At 46.1% G+C, this 17,475-nt stretch overlaps 1 protein-coding gene across 3 annotated transcripts in view; it reads left to right on the top strand.

Moving 5' to 3' along the window:
• Positions 1-17,475, top strand: part of CABLES1 (Cdk5 and Abl enzyme substrate 1) — a 108,354-nt gene that overhangs the window by 50,925 nt on the left and 39,954 nt on the right. For 2 of the 3 annotated variants that reach the window (XM_057526400.1, XM_007197639.2), the window contains exon 4: positions 13,791-13,868. The exons of the other annotated variant lie outside the window; for it this stretch is intronic. In XM_057526400.1, coding sequence (XP_057382383.1) covers positions 13,791-13,868 — 78 coding nt within the window. The remainder of the gene's footprint in view (positions 1-13,790; positions 13,869-17,475) is intronic. 3 annotated transcript variants of the gene reach the window in all.

Genomic DNA, 17,475 nt, shown 5'->3' with positions numbered 1-17,475 from the left:
CGGTCCGTGCTCACCCACTTCATTCTGTGACATTAGACCGAGTCCAACGGCACGAGACGCGGAGGTGAGCCTCTTGCATAGAAGGTGCGGCTCCGATGGAGGATGGAGCCCGCTTTAAGTGAGAACCGTCTTCCTCTGTCTGGAATCGGTGCATTCTATGAGGCTGGCGCTGGGGACCTGCCAGAAGGCTTTGCGTCGGATCAAGAGCAGAGAACCACGCTGAGAGCCTGTGGGACTCGGGCTGCAGACCCTCCGGCAGGAGGAGCGAAGAAGGACAGAGCCTGGACACAGACTACGAATTCCGTGGTGGGAGCTTCAGCTCCGCTGTTAGAACCAGATGGCGTGATGGGTTCCTCCCTGGCTGGCAGGTGTTTCCTCTCCCAGCAGGTGGGGCAGGTGGTGAGGGAGCTGGCACCCTCTAGGTCGACTTCTGCCTTAACACGACGACAGGCTGGTGATGGGGAGGCCATGTTGGACTTGATAGTTACGGAAAGAAAGCAATGCTTGTCTGGGTGTTAGGAAGACAGATCTCAGAAGGTTCAGACTGAGAAGTGGATTATTGTGGCTGCATCCATATTGCCAAAAGGGATTATAAAATTAAGAGTAACATAAAGTGATGATGGGTAACATTTATTGAGTGCTTCCTGGGTACCAGGCTCTAAGTACTTCATAGGCTTTGTTTCCATTAACTCATCTCAATGGGTATTTGTTGAGGAAATTAAGGCAGAGACCTTCTATTTTATGTTTCTTCCAGTTTTATTGAGCTATAATTGACTTACAGCACTGTATAAGTTTAAGGTGTATAGCATAATGATGTGACTTACACACATCATGAAATGGTTACCCCAATAAGTTTAGGAAGCATCCATCATCTCATATAGATTCAAAGTAAAAGAAAAAGAAAAAAAGTGTTTTTTTTCCTTGTGATGACACCTTCCAGGATCCACTCTTAACAACTTTCATACATAACACACAGCAGTGTTAATTATGTTTATCATGTTGTACGTTTCATCCCTAGTATTTATTTATCTCATAACTGGAAGTGTGTACCTTTTGACTGCCTTCATCCAACTCCCCCCTCTCTCCGCCCCCTGGAGAGACCTTTTAAATGAGTTCAGTCTTCAGGACTATATTTCGAGGGGTGGAGAGACTTTAGAAATACAAATAATCCTTGAAACAAACTCATGAGGAAGGTATTACTACTGTTGTGTTGGGCAGAATAATGTCCCCCAAAGATGTCACTGTCCTATTCTCAGGACCTCTGGCTATGTCAGGTACATGGCAAGGGGGACTTAAAGTTGCAGATGGAGTTGAGATTGCTGATCAGCTGCCCTTAAAATAGTAGCAGGATTATCCTAGATTGTCTGGGTGGGCCCGGTGTAATCACAAGGGTCCTTAAAAGCAGAAGAGGGAGGCAGGAGAGTCAGTGCTGGAGTGATGTGATGTGAGAAGGACTCAACTGCCCATTGCTGGCTTTGAAGGTTGAGGAAGGGGCCATGAGCCAAGGGCTGCGGCAGCCCCAAAGCTGGAAAAGGCGAGAGAACAGATTCTCCTTTCAAGCCTCCAGTGGGAAGCAGCTCCAAACACCTTGATTTTAGCCCCATGAGACCCATTTCAGAGTACTGATGTCCAGAATTGTAAGATAATTTTGTGTTGATTTAAGACCCTAACTTTGTCGCAATTTATCACTGCAGCCATAGGAAACAAACACTCATCATTTCAGTTTACAAAGGAGGAAACTAGAGCACGTGGCTAGAAAGTGGGGAGTGGAGTCCAGATTCAGACATCAGATTCCAAGTTGGAACCCTCATATGTTGCTGGTGGGAATGTAAAATGGTCCAGCCACTATGGAAAACAATTGGGCAGTTCCTCCAAAAGTTAAACATAAAATTACCATATGACCCAGCAATTCCACTGGCAGGTGTACCTAAAAAATCGAAAAGAGGAATTCAAACAGGTACTTTCATATCAATGTTCATGGTATTATCATTCACAATAGCCAAAAGGTGGAAACAACCCAAGTGTCCATCAACAGATTGTGGATAAACAAAAGTGGTATATACATACAGGGGAATATTACTCAGCCATAAAAAAGAATGAACTGCTGATACCTGCTACAGTGTGTATGAATCCTGAGAAACATCATGCTGTTTGAAATAAGCCAGACCCAGGACTTCCCTGGTGATGCAATAGTTAAGAATCCACCTGCCAATGTAGGGGACACAGGTTCAAGCCCTGGTCCGGGAAGATCCCACATGCCGCGAAGGAACTAAGCCCGTGTGCCACAACTACTGAGCCTGCGCTCTAGAGCCCGTGAGCTACAACTACTGAGCCTGAGTACCACAACTACCGAGCCCACACGCCTAGAGCTGGTGCTCCACAACAAGAGAGGCTACCACAATGAGAAGCCTGCACATCGCAACGAAGAGTAGCCCCCGCTCGCCACAACTAGAGAAAGCCCACACACAGCAATGAAGACCCAATGCAGCCATAAATAAATAAATAAATAAATTTATTTTTTTAAAAAAAGGAAATAAGCCAGACCCAAAGGGTCAAACACAATATATGATTCCATTTATACAAAATATCCAGAATGGGTAAATCCATAGAGGCAGAAAGTAGACTAGAGGTTACCAGGGCCTGGGGGAAGGGGGACAGAGTTTCTGTTTGGGGCAGTGGAAAAGTTTTGGAAACAGATAGTGGTGAAAATTGCACAACATTGTGCATGTACTTGATGATACAAAATCGTACACCTATAAGTGGCTAAATGGCATATTTTATATTACATGTATTTTGCCATAATAAAATAAAATAAAACACCAGTGATAGCCATGGGGCTTTTAAAACCATATTCGGAAGAGGGAGGAAAGGGATGGTAAACTTCTTGGGGTTGATGGTACAAGGACAGAGCAGATGTCAGCTGCTGGGCTAGCATTAGCATCTTTAACAAGTAGAACTGTGAAGAAATGTAGACTGAACAAAGCAAGGTGCTGGGCACACAGGAGGTCCTCAGCAAGTGTTTGTGGAATAAATGAATGGAGAGGCCTTACATTTTGAATGTTTCAGTCTTCAGGACTAGATCAGGGAATGGAAAGAATTTAGAAATACAAATGATCTTTAAAGTGCCGGGGAGAATAAAAGAAGTTCTGAGTTGAATGCCAGGCACACATTGCCTTTAAAAAGTGAAAAAGAGGGACTTCCCTGGTGGCACGGTGGTTAAGAATCTGCCTGCCGATACAGGGGACACGGGTTCCATCCCTGGTCCAGGAAGATCCCACATGTCGCGGAGCAACTAAGCCGGTGCGCCACAATTAATGAGCCTGCGCTCTAGAGCCTGTGAGCCACAACTACTGAAGCCCGTGTGCCTAGAGCCCATGCTCCGCAACAGGAGAAGCCACCGCAATGAGAAGCCCGCACACCACAATGAAGAGTAGCCCCCGCTCGCCACAACTATAGGAAGCCCGCGTACAGCAATGAAGAGCCAACACAGCCAAAAAAAAAAAAAGTCAAAAAGAGACAGGTGGTAGCAGAGGATAAGTTCTAATAATCGTAAACCAGCAAGCCTAGAGCTGATTGCTGGCAGAGTTCTGGAATGGATTGTTAAACAGATGGTTTGTGTGCTTTTAGAAAAGAATGGAGGTGGCCACAGCCAACATGGCTTCACTGAGAAAGAGTCATGTTAACTTCATCTCCTTATTGATGGAATAACTAGGCTAGTAAATTAGAGGACCTCCACGCTGACATTTCTTGATTTCAGCAGAACATTAGACTGTTCCATATTATGGCATCTCCCAGGGATGCTGGGTGACCGTGCAGCTGGAGAACCTGCAGGCAGCTGAAGTGTGTTAGCCAAGCTTCGTCAGCCTGAAGGGAGCTTGGGAGGAAGAGCACGTGGTACGCCCTTGAGCATCATCTCCTCTGCAGCATGAAGGCCAGTCAGCCTCGTGGTGGGCCACGTGGAAGACCAAAAGCAGGAGACTGTGTTATAGTGGGGAACCAAGGCTCAGTTCCTTCAACAGCTCCCCGAGGTTAAACTTAGCAGGGATACATGTAACGGAAGTAGATGATCAGTTACAGCACAGGGTACAGACTTTTCAGAATTTCATGTGAAAAATATCTTGGAATTTAGATTTTAAACAGTGTGCTCCATAGAGGCTAACGATGTGAGGTCACTACAGAGTGAGCTAATGTAGCTCGTCCCGATAGAAGGAGATAGCATCCCAGAAATGTATCACTTTTGCACCCAGCCAGGGTCAGTCGCATCTGTTGAGCTTCGATCTGCACGAGTGTCACGTTTTAGGACACTGGATTTGTATTAGGACGGCCCCATTGTTGGACTCGGATTTTCCAAGCCCCCCTCCCCACGGAGGGTGGGAGGCATGGCACATAGCAAATGGGAATAGCCAGATCTTCCGCCTCATTTCATTGAACCGCCTATGTGTAAATAGCCATTTTTCTGGAAGGAGACAAGTGCATCTGGATAGACGGCGCCTAATAAAGCAGTTCCTTAACTATGAAGAATGCAGTGATAACCTGTGTTCAGTCTTTCCAGCACCTAGGTGCTGACCTCTGCTCTGCACTGGGACTATTTTAAGGGATGAGATTTATCTGTGCATAAAGCCATGATCCTGTCTCATGGAGTTACAGGCTAGTCGGGGAGGCAGATGATAGACAAGTAAGTGTGTCCTATCAGAGATGAGGTAGATGTGCTCTGGAGGAAAACTGAAGCCACTGGGGCGGGGGCAGGGCATGTGCTGGGGCAAGACTCCACTGATGGAGAGACCTTTGAGCAGACGTGGGCAGGAGGTGAAGGAGCCAGCCCCGTGTGGTCCCAGCGGGGAAGAGCGTTCAAGGTGGATGGAACAGCCATTGCAGAGGTGCTGAGGCCGGAATGCAAGGGCTGTGCCTGGGGAACCATAGGAAATCCGTGTGGGTGGAAGAGAGGGAGAGAGGAGGGAGAGATGCACCCTGAGGAGTCCTGGGAGGGTGAATCGTGAAGATGTCTGCTTTCGCTGTGAGTGAGATGGGAGCTATGGAGGGTGGTAGGCAGACGACTGATGTGCTCTGGCTTGGCTTTGATCAGGAGCACTCTGGCCAACCAAAAATCAAGGGCAAGCATCACAGGTCTTCTTTTTTTCTTTTTTTTAAAATCTTTATTGAATTCGTTACAATACTGCCTCTGTTCTATGCCTTGGTTTTTTGGCCCCGAGGCATGTGGGATCTCAGCTCCCCGACCAGGGATCGAACCCGCACCCCTTGCATTGGAAGGCGAAGTCTTCACCACTGGACCGCCAAGGAAGTCCCATAGGTCTTCTTTGGTAACCTTATTCTTATAGAAAATTAGAGGGGGTGTGTGTATTGTGTATTCTCTTCTGAAAGTGAATTAATTTTGATACGAAGTTCAGAAATGACCTGAGGTCTTTCAAAAACTGTTCACACATGTATAAGCAAACCCTTTGTCATGATAGAGAGGAGTCCAGGACCCCCTGCCTTAGTGTCTGGAGGGGGCCATTGAACATCCTGAGGATGGTGGTTGGGGGCTGGGAGCTGCCGCTTGGTTAGTCGAGAAGAGCCAGTCACCATTCACACTCATCTGCATCTTCACAGGGGGCACCGGGGGCCCCCGAGTCTCCTGGGTTAACTGGAAGTAAAGACAGATCTTGGCCCTCGGGGGAGACACCCTTGAAAATGACAACCATTATGAGGCTAGCTAGTGCCAACAGAGAGCTGATTGCTGGCCAGGTAGATCTGGGTCATCAGAATGGAAGGTGAGCGTGAAGACTGAAGACCAGCCACCGGCCAAAGACACATTATGTCCAGTGACCCTCATGGTCCTGTTAGGACAGGACCTTTCCTCTGGGCGCTTGTCTTTGAGAGCAGTGGGAGACAAGAGCTCTGGTTTCAAGTGGATGTCACCCTCCCTCAGGCATTACTTCGCATCCTTTTGAAGTCATCTGGTTTTCGAATGTCTGCCTCGAGCACAAGTGATGGCTGCCACTTGCACCGGAAGCGCCCCCCTCCTGGGTCTGTCGTGAGAATCACTGCGTTCTGAACAGGCAGAGAAGTGATCTTTGCAGTGAGTGGACTGGTCTGTCTCATCCCTTGACAGGAGTTTTCAAAGAGACTTAAAAAGATTTGAGATAATGGACAGAGCATGGAGCTCGAGGGCTGTCTCTTTAAAGGGTGAACTCAGTAGGAAAAACAAAAATATAAAAGATTCCCGCAGCTTTTATCTACTTTGTAAAGTAAGATGGTAAAAAAAAAAAAGGGGGCAGTAACTGAAGTCAGGTTGTAGCCTTTCATTTTTATATTGAAAATTTTGGAGGGAACTGGGCGAATGGGTCATAACTAAATTAAAACCTCGTTTGTCATCTCATCAGTTCTGATCTGTCAGCCTACTTTAGTTTGAAAAATGAGTTGGAGGAAGTGGCACGTTTCAAAAAACAAAACAGCTAGTTACGAACTCTGGACGGGCCTTCTAGAAAGAAGAAATATGTCATCGCCTTTTCTCTCTCCATCCATTCGATAGATGTCAGGCATCTTCTGTGAGGTTCCCTGAAACATCTGCCTCTTCCCAAGCACGCATTTCTACTCCCAGAACTTTTATTTTTTTCTTTTTGGCTGTGCCATGCGGCTTATAGGATCTCAGTTCCCCGACCAGGGATTGAACCCAGGCCACAGCAGTGAAAGCTCAGAATCCTAACCACTAGGCCACCAGGGAACCACCCCCCACCCCCAGAACTTCTGTTCTTTATTAAAAGACTAGAACCCTCCATCCCCCCAGCAGCAGGAGGCTGGCAGGGAAGCATCTTTATCAGTATCATCATCAGTGTTTCTAACCAATTGTCAGCAAAACCTCAGTCTGAAGGACAGAGAGTGGATAGACTTGAAGGAGCCTTAATAACCCCCAAACCTCACTGAGACTCCTGGGCACAGCGTGTTCTGCCACCGAAGTGGCCCCCAGAGCTGCTCTCAAACATGACTGCCCCATTGATTGTCCTCTGCTTCTTTCCTGGTGCCACAAGGGGAAGGAGGAGCTGGGCTGTAGACCCGGGGGCCCAGCTGGGGCTGGCGCTGGGTCAGCACCATATGCAGGGTTTATTACGGTTTTGTTATCTGTACCTCTTTAAGGAGCACGGAGGGTATGCTGGCTTTTTCTGTGACTCTGCATGAGGCTTTTGAGAGAAACTGTTTTCAGTCATAAGCGACTGAGCTTGGTGCTTCTCCTGTGCGATGTACTGTGCTGAAAAGTGCTCGGCCTGGGAATGCTTGTTGCCTCTTTTCCACCGGTTTGATTTACAGGAAATAAAATGAGACACAGAAAAAAAAAAGGTTGAGAGGTTGGAGAGAACCTTCGCTTGGCGGTTCAGTTTCGACTCTCTGCTTGACGAGAGGGCCTGGGAGCCGGGGGGAGTCCAGACCTTGGTCCCCACCAGTGGTCCGCAGCAGTCTGAGAAGAAAACCATCATTAGGGCCAGTAGATGGGCGGGGCTGGGGCCACGCTTAGGACACACTCAGGACCAGTGCTGTCCTGGAAGAGCAAGGATGAGAGGGCTGCAGAGGGGACTTCTAACCTCTGTGACACCACGCTCAGCTTGTTTTCCTCCTTCCTACTTCCCTGTTAGGGGCTGGATGGTATCCCCCCAAAATTATTATGCTGAGCCCCAGCCCTCTGCACCTCAGAATGAGACCTTATTTGGAAATAGAGTCGTGGCAGATGTAATTAACTGGTCAAGATGAGATTGTGCTGCAGCAAAGGAGACCATAAACAAAGTGAAAAGACAACCCTCAGAATGGGAGAAAATATTTGCAAATGAAGCAACTGATAAAGGATTAATCTCCAAAATTTACAAGCAGCTCATGAAGCTCAATATCAAAAAAACCAAACAACCCAATCCAAAATGGGCAGAAGACCTAAATAGACATTTCTCCAAAGAAGATATACAGATTGCCAACAAACACATGAAAGGATGCTCAACATCACTAATCATTAGAGAAGTGCAGATCAAAACGACAATGAGGTATCACCTCACACCAGTCAGAATGGCCATCATCAAAAAATCTACAAACAATAAATGCTGGAGAGGGTGTGGAGAAAAGGGAACCCTCTTCCACTGTTGGTGGGAATGTAAAATGATACAGCCACTATAGAGAACAGTATGGAGGTTCCTTAAAAAACTAAAAATAGGACTACCATACGACCCAGCAGTCTCACTACTGGGCATATACCCTGAGAAAACTATAATTCAAAAAAAGTCAAGTACCACAATGTTCATTGCAGCTCTATTTACAATAACCAGGACATGGAAGCAACCTAAATGTCCATCGACAGATGAATGGATAAAGAAGATGTGGCACATATATACAATGGAATATTACTCAGCCATAAAAAGAAATGAAATGGAGGTATTTGTAATGAGGTGGATGGAGTTAGAGTCTGTCATACAGAGTGAAGTAAGTCAGAAAGAGAAAAACAAATACAGTATGCTAACACATATATACGGAATCTAGGGAAAAAAAAAAAAGGCCATGAAGAACCTAGTGGCAAGACGGGAATAAAGACACAGACCTACTAGAGAATGGACTTGAGGATATGGGGAGGGGGTGGGGTGAGATGTGACAGGGTGAGAGAGTGTCATGGACATATATACACTACCAAATGTAAAATAGATAGCTAGTGGGAAGCAGCTGCATAGCACAGGGAGATCAGCTCGGTGCTTTGTGACCACCTAGAGGGGTGGGATGGGGAGGGTGGGAGGGAGGGAGATGCAAGAGGGAAGAGAAATGGGAACATATTGTATATGTATAACTGATTCACTTTGTTATAAAGCAGAAGCTAACACACCATTGTAAGGCAATTATACTTCAATAAAGATGTTTAAAAAAAAAAAAAAGAAGATGTGGCACATATATACAATGGAATATTACTCAGCCATAAAAAGAAACGAAATTGAGTTTTTTGTAGTGAGGTGGATGGACCTAGAGTCCTGTCATACAGAGTGAAGTAAGTCAGAAAGAGAAAAACAAATACCGTATGCTAACACATATATATGGAATCTAAAAAAAAAAGAAAAGGTTCTGAAGAACCTAGGGGCGGGACAGGAATAAAGGCGCAGACATAGAGAATAGACTTGAGGACACAGGGAGGGGGAAGGGTAAGCTGGGACAAAGTGAGAGAGTGGCATGAACATATATACACTACCAAATGTAAAATAGATAGCTAGTGGGAAGCAGCCGCATAGCACAGGGAGATCAGCTCGGTGCTTTGTGATCACCTAGAGGGGTGGGATAGGGAGGGTGGGAGGGAGACGCAAGAGGGAGGAGTTATGGGGATATATGTATATGTATAGCTGATTCATTTTGTTATAAAGCAGAAACTAACACACCATTGTAAAGCAATTATACTCCAATAAAGACGTTAAAAAAAAAAAAAAAAGATGAGATTGTGCTGGAGCAAGGTGGCCCCTGATCTAATCACTGGTGTCCCTATAAAAGGGGGAAACTTGGAGACAGACATGCACATGGGGAGATGCCATGCGGCCTTGTGAGGGCTGGGGTTATGCTGCTCCAAGCCAAGGAGCTCCCAGAAGCTGGGAGAGCTGTCGGGAACAGGTCCTGCCCTCAGAGAGAGAACCTGGCCCTCCACACCTTGGCCTCTGGAAGCCTGAGATGATCGATTTCTGTTGTGGGAGCCGTTGCCACGGGGCAAGGTGCATGGTACCTTGTTACGGCAGCCCTGGCAAACTCCACGCTCCCTCAGTCTCTCTCTCACTGCAGTCATGCGCTCTGCTGCCTGTCCTGTCTCTGTCCCCCTCTCCTCACTGCACTCCCCACCCTTGGGGGCACTCACCCAGCCGAGGCTCGGTCACCATCGCCATCCTAACCGCCCCAGGCCCCCTGAGCCCCAGGTCCAGCTCTGCTGAATTATTTACAGTAATCGCTTGGTCAAGGGAAGAGGTTAGTAAACGCTGGGAAAAATACCCACAGAAATGACATACGTAGTTCAAACACCACACTTTCATTTCAGGCATGTTGGCGATCACCCATTCCACAGGTTTGTGGTGCCAGGTCTTTCTTTGCCTTGGGGCTCACGGAGCAGACTCTGTGGCACTGACCTCACACTATCGTCGTTCCCACCTGTTGCTTCCATGTCCAGATTGAACTTCTTTAAAGTGACTCAAGAAACTAAGTGTAGAATCCTTTTGGATTTTTACAATTCTTTCTTATCTTTTATGGATGTCTTGCCCATACCTATTTCAACTGCAGGGGTTTTTTTGGTTTGTTTTTTTTTTTTTTTAGTGATTTGCCTTGTTTGAAAAAATTTTAAAGCACTCAGTGTTATTTTTTATAGAAACAGCGTTTCTCCTTTTTTTGATTTTCACATGGCATTAGTTTGTGCAATCTTTAATGAACAAAGTATAACTAACAAATACAACTGGCAGAAACAGGTGGAGGGCATCCAGACCTGATCTTAGCAAGTATACGACTCAGTGTGGGTGTTCTAGAGAGCAGCCTACCAGCCTGAGCTTTGGGTGTGCCGTGAGTGTTGGTCAAAGTGATTTATGGAGGGGAGTGGAGACCCTGATGGGTTAGGCAAGGGAAGTCAGTGAAGAGTTTTACAGCACTCTCTGTTCCTCCAATAGGCCTTCCACTCCTCCTCCCAGCCTTGACTCATACCAATCCCTCTGCCAACGTATCTTCTCCTTGTAGCCTGTTGCCCCTTCTCAAGGTCTCAGTTTAGCCATCACTTCCTCCAGGAAGCCCACCTAGCCTCCCTCAAGCTAGATTAACTGTCCCTCCGATGTGCGATAGCGCCCTCTAGTCCCCAGTCAGAGAAGTGACACCCCTGTGTAACTACCTCCCACCCAACAACCATAAGCTTTGTGAGGATGAGCCCTTGTCTGTGTCATGCATCAGCGGGTCCCCAGCACCTAGCACCATGTCTGGCATGAGTGGGTGCTCCAAAAATATTTGTGGAAGGGAAGGAGGAGGAGAGGAAGATCCTATAACTTGTTTCTCAGAAATCTTCCACCCCTCCCTGGATTGTAGGACAAGGTACACCTTAGCAGGCAGTGGAGGCCTGCACTGTCGTCATAGTAAACATTTGCAGTAATGGACGTGGTCGTGGAAGTGGTCGCGGTGTTGGCAGTCATGCTGAGAAGACTAACTCCAATGCCTGCCTCTGTCATCACGTGGCCTTCTTCTCTCTGTATTCTTCTGGAAATCTCCAAATCTCTCTCCTTACGAAATCCAGTCATTGGATCTAAGGCCCACCCTAATATATTATGGCCTCTTCCTAAGTGATCACATCCACAACGACCCTATTTCCAAATAAGGCCACATCCACACGTTCTAGCGATTAGGACCTCAATACGTCTTTTGGGGGAACACGATTGAAACCACAATACCAGCATTTTAAAGTATGCTCTCTCTTGCTTCTTGGGCATGGAGGGAATGAAATACAGAATTTGAGAACGCGTTTCCACATGTGTGTCCAGTACCCAACATGCACCCCTGGGTAGTGGACGCTCCTCAGCTGTGTTCATGTATCTGTGTACTCACCCACCATTGTTGCAACTGTGACTTTCTTTGCTCTGACTTTCGAAGTTCTTTGCATGTTTTTAATGTCCTTAAGTGAATATCATTGCTATAATAGAATATTCTACCTGGAAGAGATCAAAAGTCCCCACAGCCAACAGAGACTCCCCAGGGTTCTGGGAATAGAACAAGAAGCCAGTTTTTGGCATAAGAGAGAACACTTAAGGATCCTGGATGGCGTTAGACATTGCCTGGTCAGACACTGTCCGCACAGGGCCAAAGGGCTGAAAGCAGTGCCTCTGTGTACGTGTTACACCTTTGTGACAGGCCACACATGTCGGCCTTCAGCATCCTTTCTCGACCTTTCACCTTTAGCAGGCCTGTGTATTTTAGCACAGAGGTCTGAAGAGGTTCTGAATCCACAGACTCTGGTGGGAAAACTTACCTCGACCCAAGAAGGCAGTTCCCAGTAAAAATCATGAATATTTATTGAGTGTGTATTATTGGCACTGTTCCGAGGGCTCTCCCATATAGGGACTCATTTCCTCTTTACAACATTCCAATAAGATATCTACTCATTTTATCCCGTTGTTTTAGATGAGGAAACTAAAGAATTGGTGGGCTGCTTGAGGTTATACAAAGCTGACAGAGCTGGTATTTGAAGCTGGGAATGTAGCTTTGGTCCTGCCTTCCCAGGGATGGGTACTCAGGTGCTGCTCTGAAGCCCGACCTTGCCCAGACTGTGTTTCTGGAGGGGCTGCCATGTACGAAACCCTCAACTCGTCCTCTAGAAGAGGGCAGCAAATGTTTAGCAGCACTTCGTGATCAGGGTGCTCCTGGAAGTGGAAATAAGGAGTAGAGGCAGCACCCTAAAGAGAATGAGTAACTCCGTGAAAGGGGAGGAAATGCTTCCTGGGGAGGTGACTCATGAGCTGGGTTTTGAAGATTAAATAGGAGTTCACCCAGCATACCTAGTAAGACACAACAGTCAGAAGAAAGAGCATGCAAAGGACAGAGATATGAAACAACAGGGTTTTTTTAAAGTATGGGTGGGGACTTCCCTGGCTGTCCAGTGGTTAAGACTCCATGCTTCCACTGCAGGGGGCATGGGTTCGATCCCTGGTGAGAGAACTAGGATCCTGCATGCATGCCACACAGCCAAAAAAAAAGGTCCCCACCAGGGACCTTATGAAAAAAATTTTTTAAAGGTTGGGTACTGCAAGTACTTTAGCATGGATGAGTGATAAAATGCAAGGGCAAATATCATGTGTGTTGAGACCAGAGAGACAGAAAGAGCCAGAAGACAAAGGGCCTGGTTTGCCTGCCAGGGAAGCTGACTTAATCCTGAGCATGTAGGCAATTTAATATCATAGTTTTAACACCAGGTCAGAATACCCAAACCTTGATGCTGTTAGTACTACTGCTTTTTTCCCCTGGTTTTATTCTTATAATTATTGAGGGAAAAGATGACAAAAGTCAGTAAACTCCATATCGGATGTGTGTTACTGTTGTGCTAAAGGATGTTGGTTTTTAATCTCCTCCACTGTTTCTCCAATTTTTCATCAGCAGTTCTCTTTGGCAAGTTATTCTCAGATGCCAAGATAAGTACTTTTGAGAGTTTTTTTTTTTTAATGTTTTCTTAAGTGCCTTTGATTGCATAAGAGTGTCATGTAGAACTGTTTCCAGTAGTATCTTTATAGCAGCAATGGAGGCTAAGACTGATTATGTAATTGTTCCCTCAATTTATTCTCAGAACCTAACACGCTGCCAGCGTATGAAAAACCCTAATGATCACAGTGGCATCTGAGTGTCTTTCCTGCTCATGGTTTCTGGCACTATTGCTCTTGCATGGGTTACTGAAAAGTAGAAATTGATGGTTTAAATGTGGCATGACTGTTCCCCCAGCATTGGGCACCCCGGACCCATAGCTCCGTCTGCTCCATCTTGTATAATATATACGGCCCACAGCCAGCCTCTCTCACCAGAGAATGGATTCACGTGAGCTCCTTGGAGACCCTCGCCAGAGTCTCACCATGTTAAAATTCGGATGAGGAGAGGCAGTGTAATTGTGCTGCGCTGAGGTTGCATTTTGCAAGGGGAGCAGAACACCATCTGTCAGAGGAGGTGGCGGGAGTGTGCAAATACTGCTGTGAATTCCATGAATGCTTAATTGCTATAGATTTTTAAAATTTATTTAAGAGGCTTTGCATTTAGTGTGTTTGTTATTTGTTCTTTTTTTTTTTTTTTTTTAGAATAGTCCTTATCAGTGGCAGAAGATCCTTCTGTAGTATATTTTCGGTGCTGCCGTATCGCGACAGTGCCCAAGTTGGGTATGTATATGCATGCTTGTTTTGTAGTTTCTCTGGGTGAAAACTTCTGACACCATGTGTATAACATGACCATCCTTTCCATTTCAAAGAACTTGCCTTGCTTTGACACTGCAAATTTAGTATTTGTAAACTTGAAAGAAAAAAAAGTTCCACTTTCTTTTCAGCCAGGAAGCTTCCCTGTTATTGGTGTGTGTGTGCGTGCGTGCGTGTGTGTACGCACACATGTGTGTCCTTACGATATTGCCTGCTGTTTCTAAACGTGCATTTTGTCACCTCTTACAATTCTGTAAAGCAAGAGCAATCTGGGGCCCACCCATCCCTCTGGGCCTCATCAACTTTTGGAGAAAGGCAGCTCAGGAGAGGAATCAGACAAACCACGTGGCCATCCTGCCTCCTTGCATTGTGGGCTGGGGGCTGGGCACTGACCAGCAAGCTGCACAAAGCAAAGTGGTATCAGGAACAGACCTGTGTGATTCGCCACAGGCCGGAGGACTGCACACTTCTCTAGGTCAACAAGCCCCTCCTTTGTTCTAAAAAGAAGTAAGTGAGGCTCTGACCTGGCAAAGCCCCCCCTCCTCATTCCACATCCCCGAACTCTGTGCTGTTTCTCCGTCTGAGTCTGACTCCTTCGCCCCCTCACCTGGTCACTGCATCCGCTATTTGTGGTCAGGGAGCTGCTGGTATTTAGGGCAGGATGGTTCCCTGCGTAGGATGCCGGAAGCATCGTGAGATGTCAGCTCTGGTTTCTGCAGACTAAATGCTGGTATTGCCCTCTGGTCATTGCAACAATGACACCCGAACACTGCCATTTATTCCTCTCCCACCACCTTCCATGGGCTCTGCCTGGTCATCCCCGTTCACCATGACTTTCCCTTTCCCCCTGCAGACCTGTCAGACTTTCAGCCTGTTAAACTCACCATGGTCCTTATTTTTACTCTACACTGTAAGCTCCATGGGACAGAACATCGGGCATCTTTATTCATGGAATGCTGACTCAGCCATTTATTAGATGTGTGCCTTAAAGAGCAATAATAATCTTACTGTTCATTGAGCACTTACTTTGTGCCAGTCCTCTTCATTATCTGCATTCTCACGACAACCTTGCATAATAGGTGCTCTGAAAAATGTAACAGCAAATCCTGAGCTCTGAGGTTTGTAGGACCATCTGGGTGTGGCCAGCGGGCTGCCCTTAAGAGACTTCTACTCTACTGAGTAGAGGGGAAAAAAGAAAGGTTTTCTTTATCTTTTCAACCTGCTGTGGTCCTGGATCTGGCCACCCCTGAGAGCAGGCTTATTTCTTGGGTCAGTAGCTTGTACCGGCTCACAGACCTATGTGTGACCCAGAAGGCCAGTTCATTGATCTAATTACAAGTAATGGCCCCAGGGCTCAGAATGTTTGAGTGTGACTAGCCTGTAAGTGCACTTCCAGGAGATCTGAATCATCAGTCTGTCTGCAAGTACATCTTCTCACAGCAAGGACCTGCCTGGACACTGTGATGCCAGCCTTATTTTTCTGGGCTTTCCTTGCTCACCTTTCTGATGAACGTATTCTGTCCTTAGCTATGTTCCATTTATTCATTTATTGAGGGCTTACTGTGTGACTAGGTCCTGGAGGTAAAGGTAGGGAAAGATGGATCTGGTTCCTGCCCTCCTGGAACTTACAACCAAGAGGGAAGACACATAAAAATTTCACATATGATTAATAACCACCTTTAATAATGGCTAAGAGTATTCAGTCAGGTGACTGCCAAGTCTTCCTATCCAAGGACTCATTCTGTTTCTTTAACACAATCTGGCTTCTCCATATTTTCATCTTTGAAGCATTCGTGTTAGTTTCATTCTTGAAAGAGGATCTTATTTCCAAGTCCTGGGGTCCCCTCACTATGGTATCCAAGTGCTTATCTCCATTTTATAGATAAAACCACTGATCCTCAAAACTTAACGTCTCAAACATCAACTTTGGGCCAGAATGGGAATTTTTAAAAAATAAATTTCAGGTGTGCAGCATTACAGTTCAGTATCTGAGTGATCACCCCCGTGAGTCTAGTCACCATCCGTACATTTCACCCCCTTTACCCATTTCGATCACCCCCCAACCACCTCCTCCTCTGGTAACCACTAGTCTGATCTCTGTAGCTATGAGTTTGTTTTTGTTTTATTTTGTTTGTTCATTTGTTTTGTTTTGATTCCACATATGAATGAAGTCATACGATATTTGTCTTTCTCCATCTGACTTATTTCACTTGGCGTAATAACTTCAAGGTTCATTCACGTTGTCACAAATCACAGGGTTTTTTATGACTGAATAGTATTCGTGTGTGCGCGCACGCGCATATATGTGCCACATCTTTATCCATTCGTCCATCATTGGACATTTAGGTTGCTTCCATATCTTGGCTATTATAAGTAATGCTGCAGTGAACATAGGAGTGCATATATCTTTTTGAATTAACATTTTCATGTTCTTCAGATAATACCCAGAAGTGTAATTGCTGGGTCATATGGTAGTTCTATTCTTAATTTTTTTTAGGAACCTCCATACAGTTTTCCATGGTGGCTGCATCAGTTTACATTTCCACCAACAGTGGAAAAGGCAAGGGTTCTCTCTTCTCCAATCCTCTCCAACGTTTGTTATTCCTTGTATTTTTGATAATAGCTGTTCTAACAGGTATGAGGTGATATCTCATTTTGCTTTTGATTTGCATTTCCCTAGTAATTAGTGATGTTGAGCATCTTTTCACGTACCTGTTGGCCATCTGTGTGTCTTTGGAAAAATGTCTATTCATATCCTCTGCCCATTTTAATCAGGTTTTTTTTTTGTGGTTGGATTGTATGAGTTCTTTATGTATTTTGTCAGAACGGGAATTTGAACCTGAGTCTGTCCAGCCTAGGGCTTCCTGTGACTCTCTCTGGCCAACAGGTGAGACAAACTCTGTATTCACAGAAACCCGTCTGTGCAGTGGGGCTTTTCTGATAACCGCCTCCCAGACATTAACTGAGGCTCGCTGGGTGCCTGGGATCCAGCCCAGCGCCTGGCACAGAGAGGCAGGTGGGGTCCCCGGATTTCTTACAGCAAAAGAAATGCGGGGCTTCGTGTGGAGAACTTAGAGACTTACAGTTTTTCACTTGGGCAAATCACTTACCTTCTGTGAGCCTGTGCTTGGTCCTCTCTAGAACGAGGATGGAAGGTCACTACCTGTGCCGTTAATTTGAAGATCACTGCATTTTATGCAAAGCCCATAGGGATGCCTTGTAACTTAAATTACCTGGGAAGAGTTCACCCAGAGTATCTCTGTTTGACATCCTTGTGGAAATAAGTGGCCCTCCACATTTTGAACACCTCAGGGAAGTGCTAGCTGGCAGCCGGGATGCGGGGAAACGGGGCCTGTCAGAGCCCAGGTCTCCTGCCCACTGCTGGGAAGCCCTCGTGGGTTTCAGGAGGATATATCATAGGATGTGTCAGCTATTCTGCCTGATGGCTCCAGATAGAGAAGCAAAACCAGTGTGTGGGATCACAGGACATAACCTTTTACATCCTAGACATGAATAAACTCAAACACACTAGTTCTTCAAATTTTGTAGATGAGGAAACCATGGTGCAGAAGGG

The sequence above is a fragment of the Balaenoptera acutorostrata genome, chromosome 13 (genome assembly GCF_949987535.1).
Source record: "Balaenoptera acutorostrata chromosome 13, mBalAcu1.1, whole genome shotgun sequence".
NCBI classification, from domain to species: domain Eukaryota; kingdom Metazoa; phylum Chordata; class Mammalia; order Artiodactyla; family Balaenopteridae; genus Balaenoptera; species Balaenoptera acutorostrata.
This window is presented reverse-complemented; position numbering and strand designations above follow the sequence as displayed.